The sequence below is a fragment of the Talaromyces rugulosus genome, chromosome V, assembly GCF_013368755.1.
Source record: "Talaromyces rugulosus chromosome V, complete sequence".
Taxonomy (NCBI): Eukaryota; Fungi; Ascomycota; class Eurotiomycetes; order Eurotiales; family Trichocomaceae; genus Talaromyces; species Talaromyces rugulosus.
In genome coordinates this window covers 3,191,282-3,209,690 of record NC_049565.1, presented here as the reverse complement: position 1 = coordinate 3,209,690, position 18,409 = coordinate 3,191,282, and the positions used below count along the sequence as shown (strand labels likewise).

The 18,409-nt window shown below is 48.3% G+C and overlaps 5 protein-coding genes across 5 annotated transcripts; 2 read left to right on the top strand and 3 right to left on the bottom strand.

Annotated features, from left to right (window-relative positions):
- Positions 1-1,277: 1,277 nt before the first annotated feature.
- On the bottom strand, positions 1,278-2,502 carry TRUGW13939_09664 (uncharacterized protein; the record flags this gene model as incomplete). The annotated part of the gene is made up of 2 exons (XM_035492784.1): positions 1,278-2,293; positions 2,355-2,502. The coding sequence occupies 2 exons, from the start codon at positions 2,500-2,502 to the stop codon at positions 1,278-1,280; spliced, it is 1,164 nt and encodes a 387-aa protein (XP_035348677.1).
- A 447-nt stretch (positions 2,503-2,949) lies between these two features.
- TRUGW13939_09663 (uncharacterized protein) lies at positions 2,950-3,687 on the top strand (the record flags this gene model as incomplete). The annotated part of the gene is made up of 1 exon (XM_035492783.1): positions 2,950-3,687. One exon carries the CDS (start codon positions 2,950-2,952, stop codon positions 3,685-3,687), a length of 738 nt encoding a protein of 245 aa, XP_035348676.1.
- Positions 3,688-4,131: 444 nt separating this feature from the next.
- On the bottom strand, positions 4,132-8,962 carry TRUGW13939_09662 (uncharacterized protein; the record flags this gene model as incomplete). Its single annotated transcript, XM_035492782.1, has 11 exons — positions 4,132-4,203; positions 4,263-5,315; positions 5,371-5,568; positions 5,641-6,030; positions 6,096-6,142; positions 6,724-7,359; positions 7,411-7,427; positions 7,482-7,612; positions 7,666-8,258; positions 8,318-8,849; positions 8,921-8,962. The coding sequence occupies 11 exons, from the start codon at positions 8,960-8,962 to the stop codon at positions 4,132-4,134; spliced, it is 3,711 nt and encodes a 1,236-aa protein (XP_035348675.1).
- Positions 8,963-10,103: 1,141 nt separating this feature from the next.
- Positions 10,104-16,526, top strand: TRUGW13939_09661 (uncharacterized protein; the record flags this gene model as incomplete). The annotated part of the gene is made up of 11 exons (XM_035492781.1): positions 10,104-10,111; positions 10,172-10,346; positions 10,412-13,072; positions 13,126-13,237; positions 13,293-13,424; positions 13,475-13,835; positions 13,889-14,260; positions 14,319-14,571; positions 14,626-14,829; positions 14,895-15,182; positions 15,243-16,526. 11 exons carry the CDS (start codon positions 10,104-10,106, stop codon positions 16,524-16,526), a joined length of 5,850 nt encoding a protein of 1,949 aa, XP_035348674.1.
- Positions 16,527-16,696: 170 nt separating this feature from the next.
- On the bottom strand, positions 16,697-18,196 carry TRUGW13939_09660 (uncharacterized protein; the record flags this gene model as incomplete). Its single annotated transcript, XM_035492780.1, has 2 exons — positions 16,697-17,843; positions 17,910-18,196. The coding sequence occupies 2 exons, from the start codon at positions 18,194-18,196 to the stop codon at positions 16,697-16,699; spliced, it is 1,434 nt and encodes a 477-aa protein (XP_035348673.1).
- Between the last annotated feature and the right edge of the window lie 213 nt (positions 18,197-18,409).

Sequence of the window (18,409 nt, the reverse complement as noted above, 5' to 3'; positions counted from 1 at the left end):
TAGAATATTCGAAAAATTGCACCGGCACATGTTCTGGAACGGGCGCAATGAAAACGAATTGACACAGGATATGTCTTCCTTGTGTCTCTCGGGTTTCAGAGACACGGGAGGGGGAGCAAAAAAAAAAAGACTAACATATCACGCCAAACTAGGCCGCAAAATCATCCGCCTCTCAGAATGAGAGAAAATATGACTGTAATCGCTTGTCCGCGGCGAATAACTGTGTGTCTTTTCTTTCTTTTTTTTGTTCTTGCTTCCTTTTCTTTTCTTTTCGTCTCCCTGTTCTTTATTTTCGCGTCGAAGTAGAGAGCACGAGTCAGAAGGCTGGCCGGGTCTGGGTTATCACGAGCTGGATCCCTTATCGTGTGGAGGCGGCGAGCTGGGCGCGTCGAGACCGGATGGAGACGAGATCTCTTTCTCGTTCTTTCGGGCGCCTGTACAATTCGGACGCAGAGAAGAGAGAGCGCGGTGCTGAGCGCCTGAAGAACATGTAGGTATGTAGTAGCGAGCAGGAGATGGACGGTCCATAAGGGGGACTAATTAGCAGGATGAGCGTGTTCGTTCGCCGGGTTGTAGGGCGCGCACAGGCCACAGGGGTGGCTCCTGCCGCAGGGCGGGGCCCCTTGCGGCCAGAGGAATCAGGCACCCATGATCCCTCAGTATTTACACTTTACGCTAGAGTCAGCACCTAGCCTCAAGCAACCCTAGAGCCGGCCTCGATCCATGGAATCCGCAAAGCCTAACGCTCGCGGTGCTACCTCCAGGCTCCAGCAAGTGAACAGCCGATGATCGGGCCTACATTACTCATGCTTGGAGCAAGGGAGCGTTAATGAATGTCTTTTGATATCAACGTTATTTCACAGGTAGGTAGACAACAGCCATCTGTAATTCCGAGGAAGGATATGCTCTCTGTGGATATTCTCGAACGGCCGGCTAGGCAATTGGTCAGAACACAGAAAGCAAGTCCTGGTGCGTGTTTCAACAGAAGACCTGGCTCAGCTACCACAGACAGGCGACATCCTGAACAGCCTAGAGCCAATTGCAACATTGGCGGTAGATGGTTTGATCACTTGGATATACTGGAATCAAGAAATGGGGGGGGGTCAGTTGTGTGTGCTTCTTGCATTGAGAATTCATTTCGACCTGGGAAGCATTGGTTCACGCCATGAAAATGAAGACCAGACACCTCATACGGCTCCCTAGTTGATCTCCAGCTTCAATGATTCCCTTTCCCCGCGATTGAGTCCCCTTTTCAGCATACGGAATTCGTACTCGCTTCATACCATGGCGCCAAAATCCAACTGTCGAGCGGCATTCTTGAAACGGTTGTCGTCTTCCTCTCCGGCTCGGCGTGAAAGATCGTTGCCCATTTTCTTCGAGCCCCCGGATTTCCTCGGCAGAGCCTCCTTCGAGGTTGGTTTGGGGTCGCTTTTCCACCAGTTGTGTCCTAATATCTCGCGCGCGGTACTTCGCTTCCGGGGATCAAGAGTAGTCATTGACATTAAAAGATCAGCGCCAACGGGACCTGCCGTAGGAAATTGGCGGAGGAAGAAATCTCGTCCTTGGAGGGGATTCACACGATCTCCCGGAGGTACATAATTAGGCAGTTTCGTCACCCCTGGCCAGTTTTCCTCCGTCGGCGTTCCAAAGGCCTCGCTGATCTTTGCGATTTGATCCATGTCGCTGCTCCCAGCAACAAAGGGGACGCGAAGCAAGAGCTCGGCGAAGACCATGCCCATGGACCATACATCCACCACGGTGGAATAGTGCCGAGCACCAAATAAAAGTTCCGGTGGCCTGTACCAGCGTGTGATGACTTGATGCGTCATGTTCAAATACGGGTCTGCGAATGATCGTGCCAAACCAAAATCAGCCAGCTTGACTTCTCCATCCGCAGCAATCAGCAAGTTGTTTGGCTTGATATCGCGATGCAGCACAAAGTTCTCATGGCAGAACCAGGTGCCCCTAACGAGCATACCCATCCAGGCCTTGATATCAGCCACTCCGTACTGGATATTCTCATCTTTGATCAGCATTTCGAGATCCCCCAGGGGCAGAAATTCGAGCACGAGGTTCAGATTCCGATCTTTGGAGGAGAATACATCGTGAAGAGCGATGACGTTCGGATGAGACAGCTCTTGTAAATATTTTACTTCGCGAATCGCGTCCATCGAAAGGCCATCTCGATACTCTGCGTTGACTTTGATCTTCTTGATTGCGACGAGGGAGGAAAAATCGGCTTTCATGTGCCCCAGATACACGACAGCGTAGGTACCTTCACCCAATTTCTTATCTTTGGAATCCCAGCGCGTAAGCATTCAACTAGCAAGCTAAACACGGAGAATCGGTAATACCTTTGACGTATTTCTGCCTCACGCTTGCATTTATCTGTTCTGTAAGCTCCGATGCGTTCTTGGCGACGGACTCTTTGGCTTTGGACACTGTAGAGTCTAGCATTGAGCCTTCTGAAGCAGGCTGAGAAATAAACGGGGATACTGCCATGTTGGCGAGATTTCTAGTTATCTCGATGCTGGTTCGAGAAGTAGAGCTATGGCAAAAATGAGATGAAGGAAAGACCCCCTGAAAGAGCCGCTTCGCTTATGGCAATATCATTTCAACATGAACAAACGTGTTGGCCAGGTTTTCTCCAGAGAGTAAATATTATCTAGCAAAACAGCAACAATGCGTGGACAGTGGCTGCGGCTCATGATTTGACTATCGTCGTTGGAGCTCGGTGGCACGGATTAACGTTAGTCCCGGAGCCTTTGTAAAAGTTCCCGCATAGAGGCCGGGACGAGACAACAGCAACTCACAGAACCAACCTCGCCTTTCGAATTATCCGGAGTTCGGCTCGGTCCTTTCACAAATTATGTTCCCTTGATACCATTGGGCTTGATATAATCGATTTGGGAGCCAATTCACCCACGACAACCCAGTCCGCTTTTCGCAATGCTGGCCCCTACTCCGCGTGTCGGCATCATGCCTTCCAAGATTCTTGGGGCCTGGAGATGCGTGCGATGCTTTCACCAGTCCAAAACCAAGCTCTCGACTACTGCTCGTCCTCCTCCTCCTTCTCCAACCCCCTTTGTGCCCAATGTCGAGACTTTTTTGTCCCTAATCGGCCGCGACATGTCCAAACACGCGAGCAAATTTTCGTCCTGGGAAAGTCTCTTCTCGCTCACATCACCGGAACTACGAGAGCTCGGCATCGAACCCGCACGGCAACGGAGGTATCTTCTTCGGCAACGCGAGAAGTTCAAGAATGGAGTATACGGGCCCGGAGGCGATTTGGAGACCGTCGTGGACGGGGTCGCTCAACTCCGGGTCGTTGAGGTGCCGGCAGACAAGACAGAGTCGAACAATCGCGAAGTGCCTCGAGCATCTGCCACACTGACCCCTGGTATGCAAAAGCGAATTGTCAATCTGCCACCCGATGCGGAAGCGTACGAACACAGCAAATCGAATATTCTCAAGAAGTTTGCGCACATGAAGGTCCACCAGGGAACTATGGTGAAAGGTCCGTATCTCCAGGCTATCAAAGGCACAAATGGGTCAGCGGCCTTGATAAAAGTTACCGAGGGGATGTGGGAAGACAAACGCGGTCAAAAGGTTGACGGTGGTGAGCGACGTCGTGCCGAGGTGCGAGCAAAGAAGAGAAGCGCCGAGAGACGCATGGCTAGTTCTTGATTTGCCTTGTAAATAATATTTTCGCGTATCACCCATTCCCTATCTATCTATCTATACCTTTGTACTTTTACAGCTTACGGAAAACTGGTGTCTAAGAGTGGCTGTTGGCTTGAGGGATTGATATAATTTCATTTCAATGTATTATCAGAACAAAAACAACCTAAAACTTTTTTTCATGACCAATCAATTTGTAAAGTATGAATTGAAATTTGCATTGATGGGTAACTCGTGGGATTCATAACGCTCCACAGGAACACAGTATTAAATAATATACAAGAATCAAAGAGTTTCCAGCAAGCCCAATCTTCAAAAGCGCAATGCTGGAATAGATTACTCTTATTATCCATGAGAAAGACAAAAAAAAAAGGCATCCATATGGCGTCTTCGCGTCTATATAAGTAAAAATCGAGCTGCAGAAACGGGTCATGACCTGACTTGAACAAATTAAGCTTTAGTGGCTGGGTTACGTCTTTCGTACTCGATGATTGAGTTGGCCCAAGGTTTTGAGAAAAGGGACTAGATATACACTGTTAGCATCTCGATCGGAACTTTAGAAAAGGCGGGGGTAAACTTACAGAGTAGTCGGTCTCTGGGATTTTGTCGACGCCGGGCGCATTTCGGAACTTGAACTGTCTCACCAATGCAGCGGTGATGGCGCCCAGTTGCACATAGGCAAATTGCTCACCGATGCAGCGATGACGTCCAGCACCAAAGGGAAGGTAGGGGCTTCCTGCACCCTTGCTAGTCAAACCATAACCATAGTCAACCTGCTCATCATCTTCTGTGTTCTTGACATCGTCCCAGCGATGAGGGTCCCATTCCAGAGGGTTAGGGAAATGCTCGGGCGATCGAGCAGTTACACCGGGCGACGAAAGAACGTTGTGAGTGGTAGGAATGACATAGCCAGTCCCTTCCACGGGCATTGGGTTTTTCACAGCACGGATGATGGAATGAATGGGGGCGTGCAAACGAAGGGTCTCTTTAATCACACTTGCCTGTAGCTCCAGTTTCTGCAAGTCCTCAAAGGTGATTGGAGGAAGGTCAGATCCTAGCACCTTGAGCTGTTCCTGGTACAATTGTTCGGTGATGTCAGGGCGTGAGGCCAGACGAAGGACGATCCATGAGATGGTAGAGGACGATGAGTGTTGACCGGCCATGAGGAGGGCAATCATCATGTGAGCGACCTCGACATCGGGAACTTGTGTACCGTTTTTGTAGACACAGGACATCAAATTCCAAACCATGTCTTCAGAGTCCTTCTGTCCTCCGGCCTCGCGACGCGCCTTGATGATTTCCATGTATGTCTCAGCCATCTTCTGCTGGGCGCGGTCACGCTTACGGTTGTGCGGAAGTGGTGCCCACGGAAGCATGAAGTTGATGGGAGCGAATCCCATGTCGAGATCGTGGTAAAGGTCGGCAAAGGTCGAATCAAACCTGTCTCGCACCTCCTTTCCTTGTAGAGATCGGGAAGCAGTGTAAATAGTAATTTCTGCCATGGTCTTGCACACGTCCAGGGCACCCTGTTGGCTCTGGAGAGCGCTAGAGGACTTCACGAAATCATTAACTTCCTTTGTGATGAGTTGAACGTAGGACCGGAGAGCATCTGAGGTGAGTCCGAATTTGACGAACTGTTTCACTTAGCATTTTGTCCACTCGCGCGCATTGCGACAGTAGAGTACCGACCTTTTTTTGCTCCATCAATTTGGCGTTGGGGCAGTCGTATACGACGTGCTTGCCAAAGACAGGTGTAGTCAACGGAGAGTAGACCTCTTCGGCGCACACGTCACGCAGCTTCGCATTTAGGATAAAGTCGTTGCCCTTGGTACCCAAAAACACCGTGGTTTTCTTTCCCAGCAGAATAAAGGTGAAAATATCGCCATACTAGAAGCATCGGCATTAGTTAGGCGGTCTTGCTTCGGTTGAACAAAAAAAAAAGTTGTAATCGGTACGCACCTTCTTGCGGGCATTGAAGAAAAACTTGTAAGGGTCGATACCATAGGTGACGGTGCTGCCAATGAAGGGGAACCAGTGGAAGACAACGGGAGGCTCATTTGGATTCTTGAACAACAGCTGGACCAGGACGTTGGTCAAGACCGACAGCACAATCAGAGTCAGGAAACCCAGCCCGGCGACAACGAAGACAGATTGCGTGGAGCATTGCTCGCAGAAACGATCGAGAATGGCGGCGAAAAGCCCCATGATGCAGAGAAGTGATCGATAGACACACGAGGGGAAGAGATCAGGGAAGCAATCGGTCAGCGTTGAGGCTTCATAAACCGAGGGAGCGAGGGAGCGAGGGTGTCGAGCGATTGCAAGAAATCGTGGTCGCCTCCTGGGTGGAAACTGGCAAGCACGATATGGTTTCGCGAAAATAATACAGCTCAAGACTGGTCCAGGGGAAGGCGCACCGCGGCTAGTCCGCTTTTGGCCTTAGCGTTGGCGGGACTAGGCTGTTCTGGGTAAAGTGCATGATTCTAGATTACCGTACGCATTGAAACGGTTATGCAGGGTCCGTGTTTTTATTATTACTGGTCCTAGATAGTATTCTATCATGTGATTTCACAATTTGTGGGATTCCAAATACATACTATGGCTTCCACGGTCTAGGTTGGCTTGTGTTTGCTGCGAACACGCCAACCAATAGAAGATCGGCCTTTAGAATTACAAGCGTCCTATTTCTTGAGCCTGCAACAGTGCAGCGGGCCGGCGACCCGAGTCACGCCACACATGCTTACATTACAGTACGGTATCATTGTTGCTGTAGCCTTGCAGAAGATTACTCTTCAAAAGACACAAAGACCTTGTCATTGACCATTAATAATAATAATAAACAGTGAACAGCTGAAATTTCGGACAAACAAGGACAAGCCCCAATAGTGTCGCAACGCCCAAGCACGCCAACCAGTTATAGCCCAACCTATGTTACAATATTGACTGCCTGGCATGAAGATATACAATAGGATTAATAACAGATAGACGTAGCCAAAGTCGCTAGCCGTGGGAGTCGCCAGGTACAACTTTTTTAGGGCTTGGTACGAGGATAACGACTATCCGGGTCTTCTTCAAACAAAACAGGATCTCCACGGCCACCCATGTTGACAAACTCAGCGGCAGGCCGATGAGCAGCAGGAGAGGGCTCGCGACGTTTTTTCGCCTGGCCGGCGTGATTGTGGACGCGCTTCCCTGCAGCATTCTTCCGGAAAACTTTGACCTGTGAATCTTCGTCTTCCACAATCGTGCCGACTTCGACATCATTGACGGAACTAAGTAATGTGCGCTCCCGTTCAATTTTACGTTTGGAGAAGTCCAGGTTGTCCATCGCACCGGTCAAACCGTCCGTGCTATCATTGACGCTTGGGTATTTGCCAGTAAGCCAAGGATGCTCCAGGCATTCATCCACTGTAATTCGCTTGTCGACGTTGACTGTCAGCATCCGATCAATCAGATCTAAAGCGATATCTCCAACAGAGTCCCAGTAAGGTGATGGGTAATCAAAGCGGCCCATCTTAATCTGCTGTGCCAGGCTGTAGGGGCTTTCTGGCGTATATAGCTCGTCTGAAAAGGGCGGAAATCCGCAGAGGCAAATATAAAGAACCACACCCAAGGACCAGATGTCCACAGCCTTTGTGTAACGCCGATGCCGAGACTCGTCCAAAATCTCAGGTGCGACATCTAAACCCAGTCAGTTGGTGCATACCAAGGCTACATAATATTAGAACTTACAGCTCGGAGTCCCACACCTACGGCGCGTCAGTATATAGAATCTAGACTGATATAGGGAAAAGAAGACTTACAATGTAGTAGTGAACGAATCCTCACCAATGATTTTGGCAAGTCCAAAATCCGCTAGTTTCACAGTCAATCCCTTGTCCGCTAAAAGGATATTTTCAGGCTTTATGTCACGGTGCACAACGCCCCGGTCATGCTAGGTTGCATTAGCCATGTCCAAGTAGACAGGATCAATAAAGTGATAGTTACCAGATATTTTAGCCCCTCGAACAATTGAACAAATACCTTTCGGGTGTCGCTCTCGGATAGCTTTTGGTTAGAAACAATGTAGTTAAAGAGTTCACCTTCAGGTGCCAGCTCCAAAACCAAGTATGCCCCGTCCCGTTCATCAAAGGTATCTTTTAGACACAAGACATTCGGATGATTAACGCTCATCAACAAGGCAATCTCTTGTTGAAGGGTATCCGCTTGGGATTTCTGAGATTCACTATGGCGTCGTTCAAAGACCTTGACAGCATATTTTGTACCAGTTGCTCGCTCAACGCAAAGATACACAGTGGCAAAATGGCCTTTGCCGAGTTGTTGAAGCATTTTGTACTGCTGGCGGAAACCATTGGTGTCTCTCGTCCGAGGATAACGAAACACAAATCTAGCCTCGTCGAGAATCGTGACCTCGTCGCCATCTTCGAGTTCTCGGTGTTTGTTGCGACCTAGGATGGCGTCGTTGACGAAGGTTCCATTGCTGGAGAGGTCCTCGAGCACAGCCACGATGTCGCCGTCTCTAGCTTCATTAAAGATTAAGCAGTGGCGATTTGAGATAGTTGGGATATCGAGAATAAGATCTAATAAGATGATTAGTCTTAACCTTGTGCCAACTTTGAGTTTCTCTGTCTATGCTTACCGCATTCTGGGTGTCGGCCAATCAGATATCCGCTCGGAGGCAATGCTGGAGAGTCTTTGCCCTCAGGCTTCTTGAGTGGTTTCGACTGCGATTTGGTACTCTTGTTTGGCGTGGCTGTTTTCGGCGCAGCTGGTTTGGTGCATGGGCTTGTTTCACAATTGTTTCTCTTCTTTAGAACTAACGGCTTGCTGGATTGAGCGTCGAGGGGGATTAAATAGCCCCAAACGCCCTCGCTAGCCTCATCCTCCACATCATCAGCAAATGCACGAGGAGGATAGACGAATTGGGAAAGCGCCTGTGTGTCTCCCGGGGGAGATGAGAAGACTTCAGATGCAGGAGTATGGCGTCCCTCGGGGGTCGCAGTCAAGTCTTTATGGAGATCTGTAGCGGTCGAGTTGTGGTGCGTCAATGGGGTTGGAAGGTAGGTCTTCTCGACGGGCGTCGCTCCGATGTTTGCAGTGACTTGTGAAGAGATACGTTGTGATCGTCGTCGCGGCTTCTTGGGGTCCTGTGCCTGGCTATCCAAGCTCACCTACACCACGCAGAGCGATTAGCGACAGTACATCGATTGCGAAGGGACAGAGAATGGGAAGTGCGCCGTACTCTCCCACGTTTCAACGAGCTCTTCTCGTTCTGGGGTGCCATTGTTGCTATTCCCCAGCGCGGAAAAGACCAGACCTTCCAGCAACGCGCTTCTCACCGTTGGACGATTTTTTCGAGGTTTTCAGGATTTGACAGTAACAAGTCTCATAATCTGGCCAATAACAAGGGCTTTTTCAGGGCTCGGACGCAGGAATAGCAAATACTAGCGATTAGTGGACAGCGGACGAAGACAAAGCAGCGTTCTGGGAGGCAGTGGTGGTGACAGCCTGCCTAGGGTGGGCCCACCAGCACGTTACTGCTATTCCCAGGCAGGCAAGGCATGGGACTAGCAGATGAGGCTGAACCTTGAAAGCCGCGGCCAACAGATTCTTTTTCTCGTTTCGCAGCCACGTCGTTTTTTCTTTTTTTTTTTTTTTGGAGTGAATCGAAGTGGTACGGGCTTTTAGACGAAAAAGAAGGCTTGGGGGGGTTTTCAGGCGATCAAACCTATCACATTAATCAATCACTCTATTAAATGTAAACATATATATATATATATATATATATGTATAATCTTTATTCTTCTAGCACATCTCGCGGCAGTACTACTAGTAGATGACGTGCAGTATTAATGATGCCGGTCGAAGTGTTTATGAAAAGCCTCGCTGTTCTCTAACCACATCATTGTAAACAATATGCCTGTTATTATTACCGGGTCTTCAGTGTCCCGTATCCGGTTTAGCGTTCCCATTCCGGTATAGCGGAATACTGTCTTGGCATCGATGATATTTACCTTGTCTAACATCTTATAGGCACAGACAGACAGGTTGCTCACAATATTAATGTAATGACTTTATTTGGCGTAGCTACTGTGGATTAAATGACAAAAAATAAAACAATAGATAAAGTGTGTTTGGCAAGATGTGTTATGTATAAAACCAAATATGGGGTCAGTAAAATGTACAGGCAAAATGTGAAAACATGATATATGATATATTATTATTCCAGGAAGAACTCTATTAATTAATCAAGTCGAAGCCGGCCGAGGAAAGTACTTTTGCGGGCCCCACCGGGCGGTCCCAGGGAAGCGGCAGGGCATGTGCAGCCGGCCAGCCGCGGAGCTGGTCGTCACTACTTATTATCATGGTCAGGAGAGCTGCTTCGTTTTGTTCCTGTTGGCAATTCCTGCTTCGTACGGTTTACAATGGACGCGTGAGTATTGGCTGCCCTTCCACCTTGCATCGCGTGTACCAATAATTCTGCGTATACTAGATCGACAACGAATATCAGACGCGCAGCGTTTGAGCGACTTGCTGCCTTCGACGCAGCGAATCCCGGACAGGGCGATAAAGGACGCAATGTCGCACCGCTTCTCAGTGAATACAGGCCAAAGAGCCTGCTGAATGGCGTTCTAAAAGGACAGCCCCCGGTCTCGCAAGTTCCTATGGTTTGTTTATCGATTCCCAAACCGAGGCGTTCCCTCACCCACCAGCTAACTTTGTTGACAAACAGACAATCCGAGAACTCGAAATCCTCCTCGCGCTGGCCAAAAGCTCCCCGAACGTTACCCAGCAGGATCACGCTCTCCGCCTCGTTTCGCAACTTGCCGAGTATTTGCCAGAATCACACAGCCAAGTGTTCCAAGCGTCGCCACTCCTGCTCGATGTAGAGAGTTCTCCTTGGGAAGAGTTGACACGAAGCCTAACAGAAGCTCTCTTATCGCTGACTTCGAACCATGCATCCGTTCGCGAATCTGCCAACAAGGCGATCATCGAGTACTTCAGCAACTATACACACGTAATCAGAGGAGCGCGGCTTGAATCGACCGAAATCCTAATTCTGACTGTTTCGTTGGTTGGCTTTATGGAAGGCGCTTCTCGCTCCACTCACGTGTGGACTGCGACGGAGAAATCAGGCATAATTCAATACTTGCAGGATATTCTATCCGAGGGTTTCCTTGTCGCTGTCGAAACAGCTGCTTCCAAGCTTCGCAACCAATCCATATCTGACTCGTCTCTACGAGAGTGGCGCAAATATTCTCGAAGATATGCTTCCCAGGGACGACCCCTTGGTTCCATGTTGCTGCAACAAGCATTTACCCACTTTATCAAATCTTGCACAACAACTACCGTCTTGGGCTCCCCCAATTTGGATGACAATGCCTTGTTCAACAAATATAACAGTGGCTATGCCCGTGCGGCGAACTATCACGATGAAGATGAGAGCTCCCTAGTGCAGAGTCTCACCGGCATTATTGCAGATGAGGTTCAGTTTTTGCAAGATGGGGCAGACTATTTGCAAATTGGTTCACCATGGCAGCAAGGTCTCGCTTTCTCCACCAAAGCCTCAACCTTGGTTGCCTTCTTGAATTGTACTATACTGGATCCGGATGCTGCCGATACTGATTTGTTGCTATCGTGGCTTGAGGATACAGTGACTGACACAGCCCAAATGGCTAATTCTGATCTGGCAACTACCGTGCTCGGTATTACTGCGGCTACTGCGCGGCTATATCCGGCACACGCCTCCAACCTCAGCCAGTCACTCTTGAAGTTTATTGTACAAGGCAATACAAATGCTTCAGTTGCTTCAGTCGCCGCCGATTGTCTCACCAAGGTCCTCAATATCCTATCTCAAGACTCTGTGATTACCACTCTATATTCACTCGGAAATGCTCTCAGTCCAGCAGCTGTAAATGATGACCGAAGTGGCCAGCTTCCTGTGGAGGCGCATGAGAACAATAGCACTCTTGACACTTATTATTCCAATGCCGAAAGCGTTATATCCTTGCCTGGAAACAGTGAAGAGGAAACTGCGGTTACCCATCGCAATGTCATTCACACCATCGTCAACATAGCTGTTGGATGTGCAGACGAGAACCTGACAGCTTTGGCCCAGTCCATGCTTCTTCAGAAAATTGGCAAAATTAACATCATCGTGGATGCATATATCATTCAAGAAACGGCAAAGTTGGTCCTTGCCAGCAGACACACGGAATTCCAGCTATTGTTGAAATTTTATGCTCGTCTTTATCAAGAGGGTACCCTCAGAGGTCATAGCATCATCGTGGATGCAGTACACAATGCAAGGCTCTACATCTCGTGCAGCCTGAGTAAAAGCCCATCTCACTTCAGGATCTACCTCGTTCATTTGCTGGAAAGAATCATCAGTAAGGGGGACGTGACAGACATTGAACACCATAAGCAAAAGGACGTATCGCTGACACCAAACGATATTACGCCGTTTTTGAAGCCACTTGGACTTCTATTGTCGTGGGAAAGTGAGACCACAGGCCAGCTAAATGACGTTTCTTATTATTATGACGAAGACACCGCCGCTTTGTTCCGTGACGCCTGGTTTAATATCGCTGTGCATGGTATCTCGTTCAAGTCTGAGATCGGGAAGCGATATCGTGATGAACTACGCGCTATTGCAGCAAAGTCCCCTTCGCTAGTCCCTGAAAACCGCGCTGAAATTTTGGAGAGTGACGTGGAGCTCAATATTATCCTCAGACGTGCTGTGACGCCCCAGCGGACAACTGAACAGAAGAAGTCGCTCTCCGACGAGCTTCCAGAACGCGAATCTGATGTCAAGCGACTTAGCTACCAACAAGTCATCTTTTTGAATGCCAGTCTCCTGATAGAAACCCTCCGAGCATCACGTGGAGACTGCAACAAGGTTTTGTTGTATTTTCTGGATCCGACTCTGAATTCGTCCGAAATGGGCAACTGTATGGCTGCAATTGCCGATAAAGTTGTCACCACATACCTGTCGATAACTCTCACTGGCAAAGTTGAAGACTTTTCTGCCCCGAACTTGTCGAATCAGCTTGCAGAGATTTTTGTTTATTGCTGTCACCGTATTCACAGGGTCCAGGAGGTTGCCTTATCTTGTGCCAGCAAAATAATAAGCACGTCTCCGTCCTCCCTATGCGATAGAAAGTCTCTCTTTGTGCTATTCGATCTTCTCACTATCATGTGGTCATCGTGCCTTGAAAACGAGCTTGACGAATTTGGATGGAAGTCTACTTTCAGGAAAGGGAATGTGCAAGTTGAGCTGTCTGACAACTACGACTCGAGGAAGCGCACTTTGGCCTCGTTCCGTGTTCAGGCGAAAAATTGGGTAACAATTGCGATCAATCTTGCCCCTTTAGATGTGAAGGGCCTCCTACAGGTGAGCAGAATTCCTTTCTTCGCTATGCTCGTTAATTTACTGACCCGTATTAGACGTACCTTTCTGAAGATGAGGATGATGACGAGTCCTATGGACGCATCTCCCTTGGACGCTCGTTTGCATTGGAGATGGTGGCTCTCATTCCCCAGAGCGATCTACGACTAGGTATAGTTTCATGACGAGAACTGTCAAACCCGTCGCTAATATTTTATTGCCTTAGGTGCTATTGACAAATACGGTGTGGAGAATATCAATTTTGCCTCGGATTTCATTGCACAATATACCGCACGGCAAGAATACAGGTTCTCGGAGATTTCTGCTAAAAGCCAACGCACAAAGGGTCGATCATTGAGTAAGCCCCAACGAATCAATTTCTCAACTCTTGCTAATCTGAACGTCAAGTCACCAATGGAAAAAGCAACTCTATACACCAGCCTGTCAAAGCAATCGAGGAAGATCTGGAGCAGCTTTCTTATCGTCTCTCAGCCGGGGTTGAAGGATTTGGCGACGAAGTGCGCGAGGTTCTGAGGAATGCCTCGACCCTGCTTTGCAGAGACATGGAGATTCAACCTACAATCATTCACTTCCTGGTTGGTATACCATTCCAGATTTTCACCAAGGAATCAATCAAGTTTGGTATATCAGTGTGGCTGGGCGTTATTCACGAGAATCCGGAAACAGAATCCAGAATCTTGACGGAGATAGCAGAAGCTTGGGAAAGAACTGTTTCGAGAAGAAAGGGAATATTCGATCCCTTTTTTGAGTAAGTTACTAAGAAGCCAACTGTTTTTGACGGAGATAATAACACCATACCAGGCACCCGGACCCTTTTTTCGCAAACATTGAGCTGCTTCCTTCAGACAAAGCATTGCTCCTTCGGCAACAACACAAGGCCCAAGATATCCTGTCACCGCATTTCCGTATCTTGCAGTTTTTTGGAAGCCATTTTAACGCCATTCGCCTGGGTAACCCCCATTCTCAGCGAATATTTTCTCGAATGATTCACCGTACCCTGGTCGGTCTGAAACACACCAGCAGCCACCCACTGGCACGAGAAGTCCACTTCCACATAATTCTTCTAGCACTGAAAATAATTCAGTACTCAACGGTGCAGAGTGACAAATATAAGTGGAAATTAAAAGATCTAACCCTCTCTGCTGCTCTTGGTTGGTTTAGACTTCCTCCAAGGTCAGTTTATCTTGTGTTTACTCCAGGCTGTATCCTTTAACTAATGTTCAATATTTAGGTGGTCGTTGGGTGGTAATCGCCTGCAAATGAAGGCCGAGGACAGATTGCTGGGGGACGTCGAGACTAGTCTCAAGAATCTCGCTAATCTAGGCTCTACCAACGTGGGACCTCGCAAATCATTGAAAAGTAAACAAGAGCTTCTGCAGATTCTTATTGAAAATGAAAGGATGCGTTTAAGAGTCTGGCTCTTCCCTCTTGAACAGGACCGAAAGAGTTACATATCGACCTTTGGGGGGAAGAGTCAACCAGAGGTTTGTATTCTTTCACATTCGTTGTTTTGCTCTAAACTAACGTGAGAAACAAAGGCTGTTGGCTCCCTGCTTCGAATTGCATGGAATGAAGATCCCAGTTTAGCTCTACAGATAGCGTGCCGCTTTCCTTCACAAAAGATCCGAAACGACGTTCGCTGGCTGCTTCTCAATTTCCCTGAGAAAGCGATGGACGTGCCCGAGAGTCTTGAAGTAATGCTTGGCTTAAGCTTGCCATCCGACATTTCTTTCCAATTAAAGGTTCGTGGCCCTTCGTTCTTTTATATCGCCGACCAATAAAGAAGCTTGGTCTAACATGATTGCAGTATCTATTGTATTGGACTCCTGTTGCGCCTATCGAAGCATTGACCTACTTTTTACCGGCCTATGGCAACCACCCCTTTATTCTCCAATATGCCATGCGAGCCTTGGAAAGCCATTCGATCGATGTCAGGTTCTATTTTGTCCCACAACTTGTCCAAGCCTTGCGATACGACGCCATGGGCTATGTTGAGCGGTATATTTATGAATCAGCGAAACTTTCGCAGCTGTTCGCGCACCAAGTGATTTGGAACATGAAAGCAAATGCTTACAAAGACGAAGATTCCCAGATTGTATTTCTCCCCCTCGAGTTTTCTTTTAGTTTTGTACATGGGTTGCTAATTGCTCAATAGCCCGATTCCATCAAGCCCACCTTGGATAGCTTCATGGATCGACTGATATCGAGTTTCTCGACTGAAGAGCGCGACTTTTATGAGAGAGAGTTCTCTTTCTTCAATGAAATCACAGGAATTTCCGGGAAATTGCGGCCGTTTATCAAGAAGAGCAAACCGGAAAAGAAGCAAAAGATTGAAGAGGAACTCCGCAAGATCAAGGTTGAAGTCGGCGTTTACCTGCCGAGTAACCCGGATGGTGTTGTTGTTGGCATTGATCGCAAGTCTGGCAAACCATTGCAGAGCCATGCAAAGGCCCCATACATGGCCACGTTTCGAATCCAAAAGAACAAGGCGATAGAAAACCCTACACTTGACCAGCACTTGTTAGAGGAGGAGGATGCCGCCACGCCTACTACTCCAACATCGACCGAAGAAGCGTGCGAGACTTATGAAGTTTGGCAGTCAGCGATCTTCAAAGTGGGTGATGACTGCCGGCAGGATGTGTTGGCGCTGCAATTGATCGCGGCTTTCAGGAATGTGTTCAACTCAGTTGGCCTTGACGTTTGGGTGTTCCCTTACCGGGTGACAGCTACAGCGCCCGGTTGTGGTGTGATCGATGTGCTGCCCAATTCGATCTCTCGAGACATGCTCGGCCGCGAAGCAGTAAACGGACTGTACGACTACTTTGTATCGAAATACGGAGGTGAAGAGTCGACGCGGTTCCAAGAGGCACGAACGAATTTCGTCAAGAGCATGGCCTCATACTCGGTCATTTCGTATTTGCTACAATTCAAGGACCGACACAACGGCAACATCATGATTGACGACGCAGGACATATCATCCATATCGACTTTGGTTTCTGTTTCGACATCGCTCCCGGTGGTGTTCGATTTGAGCGGTCACCATTCAAGTTGACCTCGGAGATGGTGGCGGTTATGGGTGGCGGACAACACGTTGCCAACGGCAATTCTTCAAGCGGCTTACATTTGCCGGGCACTCACAGCCACGATCCCACATCGACACAGGCATTCCGGTGGTTCGAGTCGCTCTCGGTCAAGGCGTTCCTGGCCTCGCGCCCCCACGCCAACAAGTTCATCCAGATCGTGACAATGATGCTCGACAGCGGCCTGCCGTGTTTCAAGCCCGAGACGATCAAGAACTTTCGTGATCGGTTCGTGCTAGAGAAAAGCGAGAGGGAGGCGGCCGACTACATGCGCGAGTTGGTCCGCAAGAGTTATCTCAGTTTCTCGACCAAGGGTTATGATCAGTTCCAGCTGATGACCAATGGTATTCCTTATTAGGACAGTATATAGAGAGGATATGTATGTAGTTAATAGTCAGTTAATCAGTAATTTATTATTACTTCTGCAGATTGTAAATTGAACATTAAAGTTCCTTGTATACATGATATCTATTATCGCATCTCAAACACACATTATACACACTTCTTCGCACTGATGAAATAAAGCCCCTACTCCCTCATCAGGGCAAACCTCGACCGCTGTCGAATCGACTTTCCATACTTATAAAAGACAAACGGGATTGGAGCAAGTACCACTGCAACTCCCCCGATGAGAGAGCCAGCGCCACCAACACCCAGCGCATCAAACATGTACTGTGTAAACAATGGCGATGCCGCCGCACAAGCAGATCGAGCCACCGTGTTGGCAGCGAGGGTCGAAGCTGCAAACATGCTATACGTGTCGATTAGATAGTTGACATACGACACGAAGATTAACAAAATCGAAGCAGACAGAAAAGTCCCTGCGAGCGTGGGAACAATCCAATGGACCGAGTTGAGTTCTGCACTCCAGGCGAACCAGAAGATGGTGACTGCGAATAATATTCCGCCAACCATGGCAACTGGGAGTCGATCTTCGGGGGTTCTGGGACGATAACTCCTAGTAGTAAGGGTTTTCCTTTTCTCACGCGTGTTAAGGAAGTATATAAACAATCCCCCCAAGCACCCGCCTATGACCACTCCAATGAGTGGTAACTCTCCAACTCCGTAATTCCAACCTCTCTTTTGTTGAAATACAATTGGATAAATGCTAAAGAGCATATACAGCAAGGTATAAACTACCGAGTAGTACAGAGCTACCAAGAAGCTGATAGGATCGAACAATATTTTCCAAGGTCTTGTCAACGCGGCTTTGAAGATAGACGCTAAATGCCGATCTGTCGCCTCGACGGGAGCGATTATGACATGGCTATCATTCTCCGAGCTATTTTTGCGAATATCTCGAGCTTTGTTCAGCAAGATGATGCTCGGTAGGGTTTCGGGAATGGTGAAGAGGAGTATCTCCGTTACACCAGCGAGCCAAAGCAGAACGTAAAAAGTCCATCTCCAGGATTCCTTCAGCTCCAAGAATCCAGAGACCACAGGGCCCAGTGCAGGACCCACGAAAGTCATGATTGAAAACAGAATCATGGCGTTGCCTCGCTCGGTAGGATTCCATATATCTCCGAGTACGCCGGGTGTGTTGGAGAGCGCGGAACTAGCAAATGTGCTGGATAGAAAGCGACCGAGTAATAGACCGGCAAAGTTTGGCGTGAAAGCGCAGAGGAAATTCAAAATAAAGTAAAGGGAGAACGTTATGTAGAAGATATAGCGACGGCTGTTGTCAAAAAGTTAGTTTAGACTGCTTGACATGCAATCATCACTTCCGAGGGTGAATACTCACCCATAAAACTCAGACAACGGTGCCCATATCAAAGGACCGGCGCAGTAACCCAAAAGAAACATCGTAGTAACCAAACCGGCAGCCTCGATCGAAGTATGTAAATCCTGGCTGATCCCTTGAAGGGCTCCGGATGGTGCTGACGAAGCGAACGTAGCATTCACGACGAATAGAATAGAGACTCCAGTGATGTAGCATTTTCGTTTTGTTGACCAGTTCTTTGGATTTGAGGGATCATCGGGGGCAAAATCAAGATGCCCGTTTGAGTTTAAGAAGGGTTTCTCTGTCATTGTGTGAGGCTTGGTGAGAGTTTGGTTGATGCAGAACGTGAGAGAAGGATTTCGAAACAAATAATGGCAACATCAGTTAATAAAGGAGGAATTAGGAACCGACATCAAAAAAGCCCGGAGCTAGGGAATCTTTCTCAAAAAAATAACAAGGAGAAATGTCCATCCAAGAATATAACCGGTCAGCACTCCCCCAAATAGCTTGTTCCAAGGCTT